At 42.3% G+C, this 15,687-nt stretch overlaps 1 protein-coding gene across 13 annotated transcripts in view; it reads right to left on the minus strand.

The window, feature by feature from the left end:
- Positions 1 to 15,687, minus strand: part of Chd2 (chromodomain helicase DNA binding protein 2) — a 128,882-nt gene that overhangs the window by 21,265 nt on the left and 91,930 nt on the right. For 12 of the 13 annotated variants that reach the window (XM_039112868.2, XM_063262626.1, XM_039112837.2 and 9 more), the window contains 7 exons: positions 15,064 to 15,203; positions 7,369 to 7,507; positions 7,090 to 7,240; positions 5,925 to 6,047; positions 4,680 to 4,808; positions 3,329 to 3,469; positions 707 to 841 (listed from right to left, as the gene is read on the minus strand). In XM_039112868.2, coding sequence (XP_038968796.1) covers positions 707 to 841; positions 3,329 to 3,469; positions 4,680 to 4,808; positions 5,925 to 6,047; positions 7,090 to 7,240; positions 7,369 to 7,507; positions 15,064 to 15,203 — 958 coding nt within the window. Of the gene's footprint in view, positions 1 to 706; positions 842 to 3,328; positions 3,470 to 4,679; positions 4,809 to 5,924; positions 6,048 to 6,285; positions 6,399 to 7,089; positions 7,241 to 7,368; positions 7,508 to 15,063; positions 15,204 to 15,687 lie in introns of those variants that run through there. The other variant, XR_010052226.1, reaches the window with a different exon arrangement.

Raw genomic sequence — 15,687 nt, forward strand, 5'->3', positions numbered from 1 at the left:
GTAGGTACAGTGCAGAACTTCACCACCTCTCATTAGCCAAAGCCCTTCTCCTCATCAGCTGGCCTGTCTCAAGCCACGCTGTAGCCACAGGAGCCGCAATCACTTCCTCGTGCATCAGGAATGGCCCTACTTTGGCACGCGTCCCTCCTCTCGTCTCCCACAACCACATGCTCTTCCTTCGGAACCCACTTCAAACATTCCTTCCTGGAACTGTCTGACTAGATCAGATCCCCTTCTTACTGGACCTCCACGGTAGTTCTCCTCTCTCCTCTGTACCCTATCCTGGGAGCATCGACATGATTCGGGGAGTTACCTGTCTGCTCAGCTTGGTCACTTACTACTTTCATTATAAACAACAGACTAAAGAAGAATAAGAAATTTCTTCTTTCAAACAGGGTCTCTAAATGTTGTTTCCTGTCCAGCACATTTCTATTTCCCAAATGCCACAGAGAACCCCTCTAAACTCTGCAAGCTCCTGCACAAGTGTGGTACATAAACTCATGCAGGCCCACACATACACTCAAAAACAGGAATGCAGGACATGCTACTGGTTCTAACTACAATCTGTAAAGATAACAAGCATCCGCTTCCAAAGCAGCACGCCCATGTTTACACCAACTGGAGCTCTGTGGCTGCGTCTGTGTGTGAAGGGCAGCGCGAGCAAGCGCTGTGTCCCAGCACCAGCATCCTCAATTTCAAGACTTACAATGCTGAAGGTTTCCTGGTCCAGATCATCATCTTCATCCTCCCCAATGGGAACAGGCTCACTTCCTGCTGTAATGTGGACAGGACCCTGAGATCGCTTTGATTTACTTGAAGACTTGGCATCACCACCTTTAACCTTTTCGAAGAGTTACAAAGAGTCGTTGTCACTTCTATAATCTTGAATTCTAGGCAGACCTCTTTTTGTTTGTTTGTTCTGCTTTGATGTGGTGATATGGGAGTGGTACAGTCTTTATGTGCACGTGTGGTGCTGCATGGGTTTATGTGCACCACATCTTTGCATGAATGTGAAGGGGTCATAAGAGGGTGCCAGAGCTCCAGAAATTGGAGTCACAGACATTGCAAACCAGAATCTGGGTGGGTACTGGGAACTGAACCTGGGTCCTCTGCAAGATCAGTGCTTTGCTAGAGGAAGGAAATGGTGATCTCAATTCATACAGACCTATAAGATTAATAGCTAAAGTGTAAGTATTCCCATTTCTTCTAAAGGTACTAAATTACAGCTTTGAGTCCATCAATATAATTTTTAAAAAAGTCATGAAAAACCAGGGATAACAAGCAGCAAACTTTATTAACAGCTACCCTCTGATCTGTATTAACTATAACTGACAGAAGTCAAGAGAAATAGGCATGGAGACCAGAATTATGTAGGTCAAAAGCCTTCAGAGGGACATACACAGAGCCCATTTAGGGAAATTTCAAAAGCATGAGATGTTTAGAATGCATTGCTTATTGTTATATGATACAGATTAAATACAACTTTTAAAAGGCATGGAGGTGTGTACAGTTAAAAACGATTGCTCTTACAATGAGGATCCTGGTGTGATTTCCAGGACTATATGGAGGCTCACAAATACCCAGGGAATCTGACACCTCTGTAAGCTCCTGCCTGTATGTGGTACACATACATGTACTCAATCAGACAGGCCCACACACGCACACAAAAGAAAACATAAAGTCTAAGTATTTTAAAGTAGAAATCAAAAGCACAGCAGCGTGGTGCTCTGAGGGGAGGAGACAGGAGGAGTAACTGGAGAAGGGGAGGTCCGGCGGCATCAGCAATGCTATGAGATACAAAACACAGCCCGCAAGGGGAAAGCCAGGTGAAGTACACATGACAAAACTGTGAACCCGCAAAGCATATGCCTTTAATTTCAACATAGAGAAATCAGAGGCAGGAGGATCTCTGTGAGTTCCAGGCCAGCAGAGCTATACAGTGAAATCCCGTCTCAAAAAGAACACAAACAAAACAAAATGAAAAGGAAAAACCAAAAGGAAACATTATTCTGTAGGAACACTGATGCAAAAGACTTTATCCCCTTTATCCCAGTGTAGTTTCCCTTTATTACAAAGTCTTATTGTTAGTTTGGTATTTGTGTGGATGTGTCCTTCATTCATGTGTAGTCAATGTGTACAGTGTCCACAGAGGTAAGAAGAGAGTCCGTGTGAGTCCGTGTGTGCAGTGTCCACAGAGGTGACAAGAGGACATTAGATCCCTGAGAACTGGGGTTACTACAGATGGATGTAATCCACCACATGGGGGCTGGGAACTGAACCCCATGTTCTGTGCAAGAGCAGTAAATGCTCTTAACCACAGCATAGTTTCTAACATGAAAAACTAGAAAGTCATTTTAATGTGAGACCTAAATAGCTTCCACTACACTACAGTCAAATTACCTGTTAAAAATTACTTTAACTGACACCTGTTCATCAGTGGTAAGGTAGTTTGCAATAAATATACTCTTGTGTGGAGAGAAGAGAGTACCCAATGGTCTGAGCTTACTAGTATTTTTATATTTATAGTCATGTTTTAAGGGGAAATTTACAAAAGTAACTTCAAGAAGTTAAGATGTCAAGGGCTAGAAAAATGACTCATGGATTATGAACACTGGCAACTCTTCTTAAGGACCAGAGTTCCAGTCCCAGAACCCTCATGATAGCTGACAACCACATATAACTTCAGTTCCAGAGGATCCAATGCCCTCTTCTGGTCTCTTCAGGGAACAGGAAAACAAGTAGTACACAGAAACATATACAAGCAAAAGATCCATACACATAAGACTTAATTAAAATTTTAAAGAAATGTTAAGATGTCAATAGATGGCAGAGTTATAGCTGTGATTTGCTTGAAGCAATGGTTAAGGGCTGACTATAAATGACTCTCTTCATATCTACCTAATAAAAGTAATAAAACTCCAGCAATTCTATGGTTTGGAATGAACTTCATGACACTTCCAACATGAAGGCTTTTAGGCAAGTCTATTCCAGTGTCTCTTGTTGATATATGGTATCTGGTTTGAATCCTAAGCTTTTCAGGTTTACAGTATGTGTAGACTGCCTTCTTCTGACACAGTCTAAGAACCTGTACCTTGTTCTCTCTCACTTGTTCCGTCTTATCTCATACACTTCTCCAAAAATGTGTAATGACAGACCAAACGAAGGTCTTCTACATCACAAAAGCTCAAGATTGTCTAGCTCTTCCCTGTAAGAAGGGTGCAGGTATCCCTCAAGCAGTCCAAACTTCCTTCCTGGATATACTATAGACAGTTCTCCCAAGTCATGGGATATCTAAACAGAATTTCAAAGGTTCTTGTATAATGGGTACCTTTTCTTTCTTGTCCTTGGACTTCTTCTTTTCTTTGTCTCCTTCTCTGTCCTTCCGAGAACTCACTGGTTTCTCTTTGTTCTCTTTGTTCTCTTTCTTCTTCTGCTTTTTTTTCGTTGGACTTTTTTCTAAACCATCATCCTAGGAAGCAAAAAAAAAAAAAAAAAAAAAACCCACAAATTTTCAAGTCTTGGCTTCCTAGTTTGTTTCTAAAGGAAGTAGCACTGGCCCGTGGCTTATCAATAACTTCAGTCATTTCCAATCAAAGCCTACCAGCACTCACTTGCAGAAGAACTCTCAATCCACCAGACTTGTGCAGACAGACACTGTTATACCCTCTGATCCAATTCTCAAAGCAGCTCTCAAAAACATTGACCAGATGGAGTTCAGCTCAGTCAAGAACACTTGCACAATTTGCATGAGGCCCTGAGTTAGATCCCAAGAACCACCACACCCCCGAAAATGACAGCATTATTATTTGTGTTCCACAAACAGAAAAAACTGAGGACCAAACAAACACCACACCTGCCCTACTACATGTCAGCAAATACTGATGAGGCTGTCAGTAGCTGAATTCAAGTCATGAACTTGCGTTCAAATCTATGTTAGTGCCACTGGGAGCGCTTCTGGAGGCATCGTCAGATATTACTCAGAACAACAAAGTAAAATCAGAGTTGTCACTGAGTAACAAGGCAGTTTCTGAAAACTGCATTACACAAACTGGCAAGCCAAAGGCTAAAGCTAGCCTCCAGAGGCCCTCCAATTAACTGAACTGCATTATAATGTCCCCTGTTAACCAGTTTCTACCAATCTCTTTCATTCTCTGAAATGAAAAGAATTATCACATCATTTATCGTGATTCAGTTATGTTGGAATTTGTAATTGCTTAAGACGAGCAACTACCGTAGAGGCTTAAATAACGGCCCACATAGGCCCACATATTTGAATGCTTAAGTCACCAGAGAGTGGAATCTCTGATAGGAACAGAAAGATTAGGAGGTGTTGTCTTCTTGGGGGAGGTGTGCCACAGGGGAAGTCTCTCTCTCCTCTTTCTCTTTTCCCTCACTCTCTCTCTGGTCAGGATGTAGCTCTTAGCTACTTCTCCAGCACCATGCCTATGACCTACTACCATGCTCTCTGCCAACCTTTGAAACTACAAGCAACCCTCCCCCCTCCCAATTAAAGCTTTCATTTGCCTGGGTAGGCTGACTGTGGTGTCTCTTCACAGCAATGCAGTGACTAAGACACAAGTACATTCCTCTGACAGATTAGGTAAAGATAAACAATATATTGTTATTCTACTATTCTGTTTATAAACAAACACATCACATGGCTTCCCCTGGTGCCGTACCTTCACTTCCCCTTCCTCAGAGGGGTTGTCAGAGTGTCGAGGAGACGAAAGCTCCAGCCCATGCTCATCCTTCAGCCTGGGTGCTTTGTTCTCCTTCTTTACTCGAGGCTTCCGCTTCTTTAATTTGGCCTAGGAAATAAAAATAGGACCAAACTACAAATCAGTCCCAATCCATTAGCAAGACCAAGAAATACTCCGGCCAGCTGATGCAGTAATGACCACGTAATCCAAACAAGGTAACTTGGGAACACAAAAGGACAAGCAACTGTACCTCAAAGAAAACAAAAACTGAATAAAACAAAGCTCCTACCCCCTACCTAGGCTACACCACTTTAAATTTCTTGAAACTATTGATCTCATTTTTGGAATTCACTCTAAAGGTAAAACTCCAGAGAAGGTTAAAATGCTTTAAGTACAAAAATATAATTAACATTAAAACAGAATTAACACCTGAGAATTAATCTAATTAATCTAAAACTAAGAAAAAGTTTAAAATATTGTTGATCTAGCCAATCAAATAAACATTCTAAGTATGCTCTAGCTTGTTTCTAGAACTTAATATATCATGTATCTTATTCCCACCATATTATCTACAGAGTGGTACTATGCACTTAAAATACCACTGTGTAGAAAGAACAAGTGTTAGTCCAGTGGTTTTTATTCGTGTAGGTTTACTTATCATGCACACATGTACACAGAACACGCCTACGGCGCTAAGCAGCATGTGTACATGCTTAGTTACATCTGCTGACTCCTGGTCCTGGGGGGTAAAGAAACTTCCAGTGACGTCATTAGCAACTCGGGGTTTCTCAGTTGGCAAGTGTAATCAAAACTCAAGTCCAATTTCTGAAATTAAGTTTGGAATCCAACTGTCTACTCCTGGAATCCATTATCATAGCAGCCCAGTCAGATACCTAAACATGAAAACTATGTCCCCAACTGAGGACACAAAATAGAAAAGAGTAAGGGCAGGTCTGGACTGCCAGTCCAAAGAGTCAAAGAATATACTGGTGCAATACTTAGGTGGAATTGTAAGAAAGGTGCCAAGATATTGAATTCAATCACTAAACGACCATTTTGTTCTTAGCAAGCAACCTTTCGTATAAAACCCCCCAAAGCGTACCTAACCATGAGAGGGCAGGATGCTGTGCAGTGCCCAGAAAGGACGTGACCTTCCTCCTTAGCTCTGCAGGGTTACAGGCTGTCCTGGAGGAAAGCCGGCTGGCACTGCACGTACGCACTCACCTCTTCCCCGCTGGTCACGGTGCCCTTCTTCTCCAGACCCTTCCTGAGCAGTTTCAGCAAGTAGTCCACTCGGGTCTGCAGCTGCTTTCCCTGAGGCTTCTTATCTGTCTCCACTGGTAGAATCTTCAACAGGAAAGGAAGAGAAGCACCCACCACCACCCACGCCTGGTTAGTGAATTCAGGCCAACAGAAACAACCAAGAATGCAGCACAGTCCTTTCCCTCCCGACCTCCCGAAACACAGATTAAAGCCTCAGATCCTATCCTCATGTCCATGGCTCCCAGTCACTGAAAATCCCTCATGAGCCATTCTCGTTTTACAAAATGGGATGGTGAAATCCAGCTCTCCCACTGGCTCCTACCTGTGCTGTTAACAGGGTAGAACAACTCAGGTAGGAGGGGCTTGTGGCTTCATCTGCTAGAGCATCCCAGCCGTCGTGGATTTCCTCCTTCCAGGAGCAGGGAATCCCTGGAGCTAGGTTAAAGCTTCGTTTTAGATTGAAATGCTTCTTAGAGCATTGCCGGAGAGCACTGAGCTATGCCAGGACATGATCTGATCCATCTACCGCAGCTGGACTTCTTTGGCCAGACTCGATGCTCTAACAGTGCTTCTAACAGGGTGCTGTCACCCTCCTAAACCCAGATGGGATGAGCAGTGTTTAATGTGCCAAGACAAAGCCCTGCTAGGACCACAACATGGAGTGCATCCAGTTAGCTGCCCTTGCTACAGCTCTGAGCATGGCTTGTTACTTGCAATAGATAGGGTGGGAGGCTCAGTTTTGTGGGAGAAGAACAATGAAAGTTCAAGTTCATTACACAAATACCAAGGTGATACTCGGTCTCTGTGGACAGAACTGAAAAGAATTAAGTTAAATGGTGGGCCAACAAGTAAGGCCCAGGATGCTTTCAGTCCTAATAAACTGACCCTGGTATTCGCTGTAATGAAATTTGGCCTGTGATAAGTCTTAGAATTTTAAGATTTCTCCTATGATTTCCCCTGGATGTCATCTTTCCTTTTATCATCATCTACGAGACACGCCACAGTTCACTAAAGATGGTAACTTTCTGAGAATAAGGAAAGCCCCTCTAGAAAAGTTAGAGACAAGTTGTCAATACAAGAATATCACACAGCAGGTCTGGAGAGCTCCAGCACCGCACCCACTTACTTTATCAGTTAGCTTTAGCTCAGGGTCTGTCTTAATTAGCTCCCAATTTCCATAGCCATGTTCATAGATTCCAAGCAACAGACGAGAATCATCCTCCACGCCCCACTCGACGTCAAAATGTGCTGCTTTGACTCGGCAGGTTAAGCAGTATCTACAGGGGTTCAAGTACAAAGGCCTGAGAAGAGGGGTCTTTCCAGTACATTAAAGAAATGTTAGCCAACCACACGCAGCTCTAACCTCAGTCTATGTCCAGCCAGCCATGCGGGAAAAGACACTCACTTTTTTTTTTCCTCAGGGTCCACAGGGATAGATTTATGCAGCATCTCAAACTCTTCTTCATGTTGGATAATGGACTTCACATTAACCTGAACCCCAGAGATCTTGATTGTCGGGCCTCTTCTCTTGCCTGGTCCTTTTCCTAAAGGTTACAAGTTTTACATTCCTTAAGAGAAAAAGCTCTTTATTGTCAAACTCTGACAGTCTCTCTCTATAGACTCTACAGTATTATTAGGTCAAAGACATAATTTATAAGAGAAATTGTTTTCAGCTAATGTTTATAAATTTTAAGCAGTATTTTAACATTTAGTTTTGAAATATGTATTGGTATTTGCACCTGTAATTTTCTTGTTTATCCTTCCTTACTATAAACCTAGTAAAGTTAACAGAAGATTCTAAAGGCATATTCGTGCTGAAATTTTAGAAAAACTAAACCTCAGTGCTTTAGATGACTCATGTTTATCTTCAGAAACATTCTGCAGAAGTATGAGTACATGTCAACAGCTAACATACTGAAATAATATGGACTGATCATCATAGGCGGCCTGAGAAGCTTTCTCTAAACTACAATGGAAATCATAATTAATCTGCAAGTGAATATAAAACTGCTCTGGCCAGCACCTAAGCTGACAACTACAAGAAAATCAAGACACCACTTTGTTTTGTGAGAACAAAGATGGTTCCTTGTAGAAAAATGAGAGAGAGAAAAAAAAACATGAATATCGAGTTTATATAAAACAACACATAAGAGTATCTATCTTAAAAGACATAAACGTATTCACTAAAAGAAAAATGAGGTCCTCTTTCTCCCATGTCGGGCTATCAAATATCCAAACATCTGCCAGGTATGTTGGTTTAGGCCTTTGATCACAGCGCTTAGCATGCAGAATTTGAGTTCCAGAACAGCCTGGTCTACACAGTGAGTTCCAGGACAGCCTGGTCTACATAGTGAGTTCCAGGACAGCCTGGTCTACATAGTGAGTTCCAGGACAGCCTGGTCTACATAGTGAGTTCCAGGATAGTCTGGTCTGCATAGTGAGTTCCAGAACAGCTTGGTCTACATAGAGAAAACCTATTCACAAACAAATAACAAAATGATAAGAAGCTATTCTGTTAGTGAACCTTGCCCATAGGCACTACCAAACATCTGCTGGTAGACCCAGACCCACACAGGAAATCCCCATACCAAAGCAAACTCCCACACATTTACCCCAGGACCCACTTCTGTAATTTAAATTTCAGTTCCAGAAACCTACCTTAAAGCTACTCTGGCATAGCTATATACAAAGGAGAATGTTTAGGACGGTACATTAATTTCTTGTAACTTCACTGATACTGGGAAAAGACTATGACTCACTCCTTACATGGAGAGACAGAGAAGACGAAGTATAAAGACCACCTCTACACGGCACGCTGTGCAGAACACAACAGCAACTAAATTCTCTTACTTTTTTTTTTAAACAAGCACTAAAATAAATTCAAACTTTACGGGGACAGTGGTCTAAGATAAAGGATGCACACACAGAGGGACACAGCAAGGAGAACGACCTCTTCTCTACCATTTTTGTGCTTCACTTTTGACCTAGAAGCGTTTGGTGTAAATTCTTTTTAATCTCTGAGAAAATGGCAACACTAAAGTCATACATGGTACTGTTGCAATGGCAGCACTGGAGAGGCTGAACAAGAGGACTGCCAGGATTCTGATGCCACCTTGAGCTACAGTGAAAACCAGACAAGCCAATGCTACATAACAAGGCCCTGTCAAGAAAGGTGGGGAAGAAAAGCAGACGGACAGTTAGTTAGTTCAATCAAACTGAGAAAGGTGATCCCTAAAAATAAAAATACATGAAAAGAAAGTCTGAATTCAACTGATGACACAATTATACATGGAAAAAAGAATTGTTTGTCACATGTATTATAAACGCAAAAAAGATACTTGAAGAAAAAAATCATTGCATTTGGAAATCTTATGAATGGTAAGTCTTATGAACTGAAGGCCAGGCATGGTGATGAACACCTTTAATCTCAGTACTCAGGAGGCAGAGGCAGATGGATCCCTTTAAGTTCAAAGCCACCAGGGCCACAAAGAGTGATCCTGTCTTAAAACACACGCATGCACACACACAAGACTAATATTGATATTTAGAAATGTATAAATACAATGTGGGGGAAAACAGGTACATAATTATGTTAACATTTTAAAGAATAAAATCAATAATCTTACACCGGAAATGTCAGCCTGGCCTCAAAATATGCTTGGTACAGTACATAGGTAACAGAAGTTTAGGGAAGGTAAGTCAATGTCAAGAAGCAAGAAGCCGTAACAAGGACAGGAACATGTGTAAGAAAAAAAGGCCAAGGCATTGTAGTAAGGGAGGAAATCTCCAAAACGGAGCAACAATGAAACAGAACAGTACACACAAACCCTTTGACTTGTGTTTATAAAATGACAACAACCAGTGCTAGTACAACAGGAAACTGAGTGTTCTAGGGATTGTACAAATACTCTGTTTGGCTCAGACACCTCCTCAAGGAGGGTAGCCATACTGTTATTATAAACCTGATCCATTCACGGCCATGGCTGGGCAGTCCTAGGCTCATGGGGACTCTACTACTGTTGTTTTGCCAGACACTGTCAAACTGCTTTCCAAACTTTTACATTTTACCCATACATTAGTGCCACTAAGCTTGGGCCCAAGAAGATTCTGTTTGCAGTGAGCAATGCCTGAAGCAGAGACTCTTAACTGGTCGCAGTGTTGAGACTGCATGAGTGTTGAATGTTCAGCCCTTAACAGAAGATCTTTATTACCCTTCCGAGGCTCAAGGAGCATGGTGGACCACTGAGGGGATATGGGGGTTGGAGAGCAGGGAAGAGTGTTATAACGATGGTCTTCTGGACTCAAAGCACCTGTGGTTCACCACAATAGGACCCCTCAATATTCCATCATAGACAGGAAAATAGCTTATATGACCCATCCCACCATCCTGAAGGAACAATTGGCAGTTAAAGATTGTTCGGAGAAGAGAAACTAGTCTCTTCAGTGGTGCAGCCACTGATAATGCTGATGGTCCACTAAAGAGCCCTCACCCCCAACTGAGCTCGCTGAGCCACAGAACAATGTTGGATGTAAATGGGGAAAGTGTTTGAAGGAAGAGTCGGGGGGCTGTGTACACGGAACATGGACCTGACCATGATGTTGCCCATTATATACTCGCATGAACTTGTCAGCAAATAAAAATAAAACATTTAAAAATAAGAAACAGGAATATCTGTCTTTTTTTTTCTTAAATAATTATTTTTAATTTCTCAGCTGGGACTGTGCTTGAAACCCTAAGTCAGATCTCCTGTACTGTATAAAACCAGGTAAGGTGATACATTTCCCAAGATCCCACCAGTAAATTAGAGTTAAGGTTAACCTTAACTGAGTTCATGGTTAGCCTGGGCTACATGAGACCCTGCCTTAAAAATACAACAAAAGGGGGGGGCTGGAACGATGGCTCAGTGGTTAAGAGCACTGACTGCTCTTCCAGAGATCCTGAGTTCAATTTCTAACAACCACAGAGAGGCTCACAACCAACTGTAATGGAATCCAATGCCCTCTTCTGGTGTGTCTGAAGACAACTACAGTGTACTCATCACATACATAAAATAAATAAAACTCCTTTTAAAAAAAAAAAGGAAAAAATACAACAAAAAAGGTGACCTTATGAACTTAAAGTTGAATGTTCAAATCATTCGAACTATCACATTTCCACTACAAAAAGGAAAAAAAACTAACAGTTCCACTATATCTGAAATGTTTTTAAATTTTGCTGATTTCTAAAATATTCTTAAAAGTAAAACTCAAAGTAAATACTCATTTTTTACTTGATAAGAAGAGCTAACACTATAAACCAGACTCTAGACACGCACTGTAATGTTTGGAATTATTAATCATCCAAACCCTCTGGTTACTTTGAGGGCATTTAACTAGCCGAGGGTAGTAACTAAGAAAAAGCAGACTTGTAGGAAACTAGCTGCCTCCTGACCCTGACCTACCCAGGAGAGAGCTGTCAGAGGGTGGTGCTACCAAGAAGAACAAGAAATAAGATAGGGTAAGTGACCCAGACAGACTGGGGAACCCATGACACACTACCTTTCTGAGTGACCACTTCAGTGCCCTAGTTATAAAACACTTTTTCTTCCAAAGAGGGTGCTGGTTAATATTTTCAATGATACATCTAGAATCATCTGGGAAGAGAGAATATCAAATGAGGAGTTACCTCCATCAGACTGGTCTGTAGGCCTGTCTCTGGGGAACTTTCATCTCTTTTCTTTTCCTATTTCTGTTTTTGTTGTTGTTGTTGTTGTTGTTTGTTTTTGTTCTGTTGTTGTTTTTGGTTAGAGACAGGGTTTCACTATGTAGCCCTGGCTGTCCTGGAACTCACTCTGTAGACCAGGCCAGCCTCAAACTCACAGAGATCCACCTGTTATTGCCTCTCCAGTGCTGAGATTAAATGTGTATATGCTACCACTGCCTGGCTGGACATTTTCTTGATTAATGATTGGTGTATGAGGGCCCACCCCACTTTGGATTATGGCAGCCTTGCCCAGTTTGGTCCTGGGTCAAATAAGAAAGAAGGCTGCCAAGCACAGGAGGAAGAGAGTAAAGAGTGTTCCTCCATGGCTCCTGCCTCTGCTCCTGATTGAGTTGCTTGCCTGAGTCCCTTGATAATGAACACTAAATTATAAACTATAGTAAAACCATTCCTACCAACACGGCTTTGCCTGGTGTGTCATCATATGACTGAGGAGCAACAAGGACGGCCCTTGCACTGTTGTTGTGAAGAAGCAGACAATGTTGGGTTTCAGAGGAATGTGGAAGATATTCCAACAGCTGAACACCATATGCAGAAATTAGTTTGCCACTCTAGTATGAGCCCAGAAGACATAGCGCTACAAGCAATGTGGACTATGGAGGTCAAACTCAAAACGTTTCAGAGGGGACAATATTAGAAGCTGGTCTACAGGCCAGTCATGTGATATTTTGGTAAGAATCTAACTGTTTTCTGCCCTTGTCCTAAGAATTTTCCTAAGGGTAAATTATCCAATAATGAGCAGGAGGAGTGGCACAGGACTTTAATGCTAGCACTGGAAAGCAGAGGCAGACAGGCATTTATGTTTGGGTTTGAAACCAATCTGGTCTATACATCAAGTTTCTAGCCAGCTACTACTCTACAGAGAGATCCTGTCCCTCTCTCTCCCCAAAATAATGAACTAATGTCTTTGGTGGAGGAAATTTCAAGCCTGAATAATGCTGAGGCTGAAACACAGTTATTACTGACCAACATTTATTCAGGTCTAAGATGAAAAGGAGCAAGTGGGCAGAAAATACAAAATGAACTATTTGGAGAGAAAAGAGTCACCAGGAAACTTAGTGTTCCAGCCAAGGCTTATGTTAACAAAGGCTGTAATTATTAGGGATAAGAGCCACTAAGGAAGAGGCCTGCTCTGCACTGGAACAAAGGGAAGGGCTCTTAGGGCAAGACCTACCCAGCTAAGTTTCCAATTAGCAAAAAAAAAAAAAAAAAAAAAAAGTCTAAGGAGTTTTCTGTTCCTAGAAAGCAACCGCAAGCCAAAGCTCCTACTATTGTGGTTCAAGCACAGGAGGACCCATCTAAGCAAACTTAGCGGTGTCCTCCGTGTTACAATAGCTTTACAGGCATGGCGATAAAGAGAAAGTATATGGATTTCTCCTCCATTCACAACCTCAGACAGCCACTGACACCTGGCTGCATGTGGCACAGAAATCTCTTCCAGACTGTGAAAAGCCACTATGCGAAGCTGTGAAGATGAATCTTGGATTATAATAGAAACTCAAAAATGTTGAGGTGGCAAGCCATGAGATATCTGCCTACGAAAGCACATACAAGGAATGGATCCAGCCGAAAAGATAGATGTCTGTGACAGACAGCAAAGCTAGGGGAGTAGAACCATTTATATGGGAAAAGAAAGCTCCAAGACTGGGTGTTTCCTTTGCTGGATTTTGGTCTTGCCTTGATCCAGTATTTCCTATGTCTATATTCCTACCTTTTGGAATGGAAATGTATATTCTGTGGGGAGCAGACAAGACACCCTGAGTGAAGGAAGTTCTTAGGAAATGTATGCTGCTGAAATAGTCAGCCATGTCAAAACTCCAATGTCTCAACGTCATAGGAGTTGCAAACCTTCCAGGTGAGGCTCAGAGGTATGGTAAAGTCTTCCTATGGGTCTGAGTGTGAATACTGATAGTGTATACAGAAAATGTGCACCGCAGTTTTCCCCCTGGATATATGATCTGAACACTGCTCCCCTACAGAGAATAGCTAAACCCATGTCATTGATCCACCTGTATAGCATAGACTATGCTTCCTTGTTTGTATTCAGTAACCCTGTCTCCCTGTTCAACTGTATATTACCAACACAGTCAGAGTCCACTGCTGAGGCCCCTCCATCAGAGAGCCCAGTCCACCCGATCCCAGCTTCTCTTCATAACCTTGAGACCCCAGTCAGGTCAATCCCCGAAGTCATACAAAGGTATTTTTCCTTTATATATCCAAAGTACATAACTTGCTTTTATATCTTATACAGGATTACAGTTAACAAATTATATTGAGTCTTAAAAGAGATGACAGTGTTGAGACTGTGACAGACTATGGGGACTAAAGCATTTTGCATTATAATATGGCAACAAGTCTTTAAGGGCCACATAGTACAGTGTGGTGGTTGAAAGAGAAATGTTGGGGTTGGGGATTTAGCTCAGTGGTAAAGCGCTTGCCTAGCAAGTGCAAGGCCCTGGGTTCAGTCCCCAGCTCCAGAAAACAAAAAAGAGAGAAATGTTTCCAGGATAGGTTATGTGAGCTCTTGGTCTCCAGTGGGGGTGCTGTGTGGGGAGGTTTACTTGGCGTGGCCTTGCTGCTGGAGTGTCACTGGGTATAGGCTTCGGAATTATACGGCATGAGCTACTTCCTCTTGCTCTTTCTGCCCAAGGCTTACAGTGAGCTCTCGGCTTCCTGACCTGCCACCATTCTCATCACTTGCTGCCGTGCACAGCTACGATGAACCTTCCAAAACTATAAGCCAAAATAAATACTTCATAAACTCAGTGTAGTTGTGGTGTTCTACCACAGCGAAAGGAATTAATGCATCAAGCAAAAACTCTTTTCTCATTTTTAAGAGGAAAGAAATTATATGTCTAATCCAATCACAACAAATTATAGTGCCATGGAAATCTCAATACAACCAAAATGTTTGCATTTGTACTTTGTTCTCTCTCTCTCTCTCTCTCTCTCTCTCTCTCTCTCTCTCTCTCTCTCTCTCTCTCTCTCTCTCACACACACACACACACACCTGCCATAATATAACAATATACCTATCATTCAGAGCCAAAATATGGAGATGACCATTCTACTCTGGCCCTCTCATGCCTTTGCATGAGTCAGCCACGTTTACTCTTCACAAAGCAGCAAAAAAACCTGGCCTTGTTCATGTCAAACATTCGCAAAGCCACTTCCCCTGAGAAGAGATAAATGGGGTCTCAACACTGAGCTCACAGAAAGACAACTCAAAATAGACAACTGCAAGCCCCAGGTGCTGTTACTCGAAGCCCTGTAACACAAAGTCCAGAACACAGCACCAATGGGGAAGAATTGCTTCCTAAGTTACACTTGTTGACTTACCTTCGCTGGCATTTTCTTTCAGCTGTTCCTCATACTCCTGCATTGCTGACACACAGCTATTATGAACCAGCTCCCCTAGGCGTTTCAGGTCTGCCACGGACTTATCAACTAGCTCAGCATCACGTGCTATGCACTCTAGCCTGAAAAAGAAGATCAAGATCAAGGTCCTCTTCTCTGAGTATCACACAAATGTCTCATAAGTGCTTGCTCTTCAATGAATATCCTAGTAGGGGCACCAGCAGAAGGGGAAGTCCTTGGTCCGGCCAAGACTAGACGCCCAGTGTACAGGATTGTTGGGGGAAGGGTGGTAATGGGGGTGGATGGGGAGGGGAACAGCCATATAGAAAGGGAGGGGGAGGGGGATGATGGCCTGGAAACCAGGAAAGGGAGTAACTTTTTTTTTTTTTTTTTTTTGGTTCTTTTTTTCGGAGCTGGGGACCGAACCCAGGGCCTTGTCCTTCCTAGGTAAGTGCTCTACCACTGAGCTAAATCCCCAGCCCCGGGAGTAACATTTGAAATGTAAATAAGAAATACCCAATTTAATAAAAATGGAAGAAAAAAAAAAGTGCTTGCTCTTGAAAGATGCTTGTTGTACAGGTCAGTCTAAGGCCAACAAGAACCTTG

This window comes from Rattus norvegicus, chromosome 1 (genome assembly GCF_036323735.1).
Source record: "Rattus norvegicus strain BN/NHsdMcwi chromosome 1, GRCr8, whole genome shotgun sequence".
NCBI classification, from domain to species: Eukaryota; Metazoa; Chordata; class Mammalia; order Rodentia; family Muridae; genus Rattus; species Rattus norvegicus.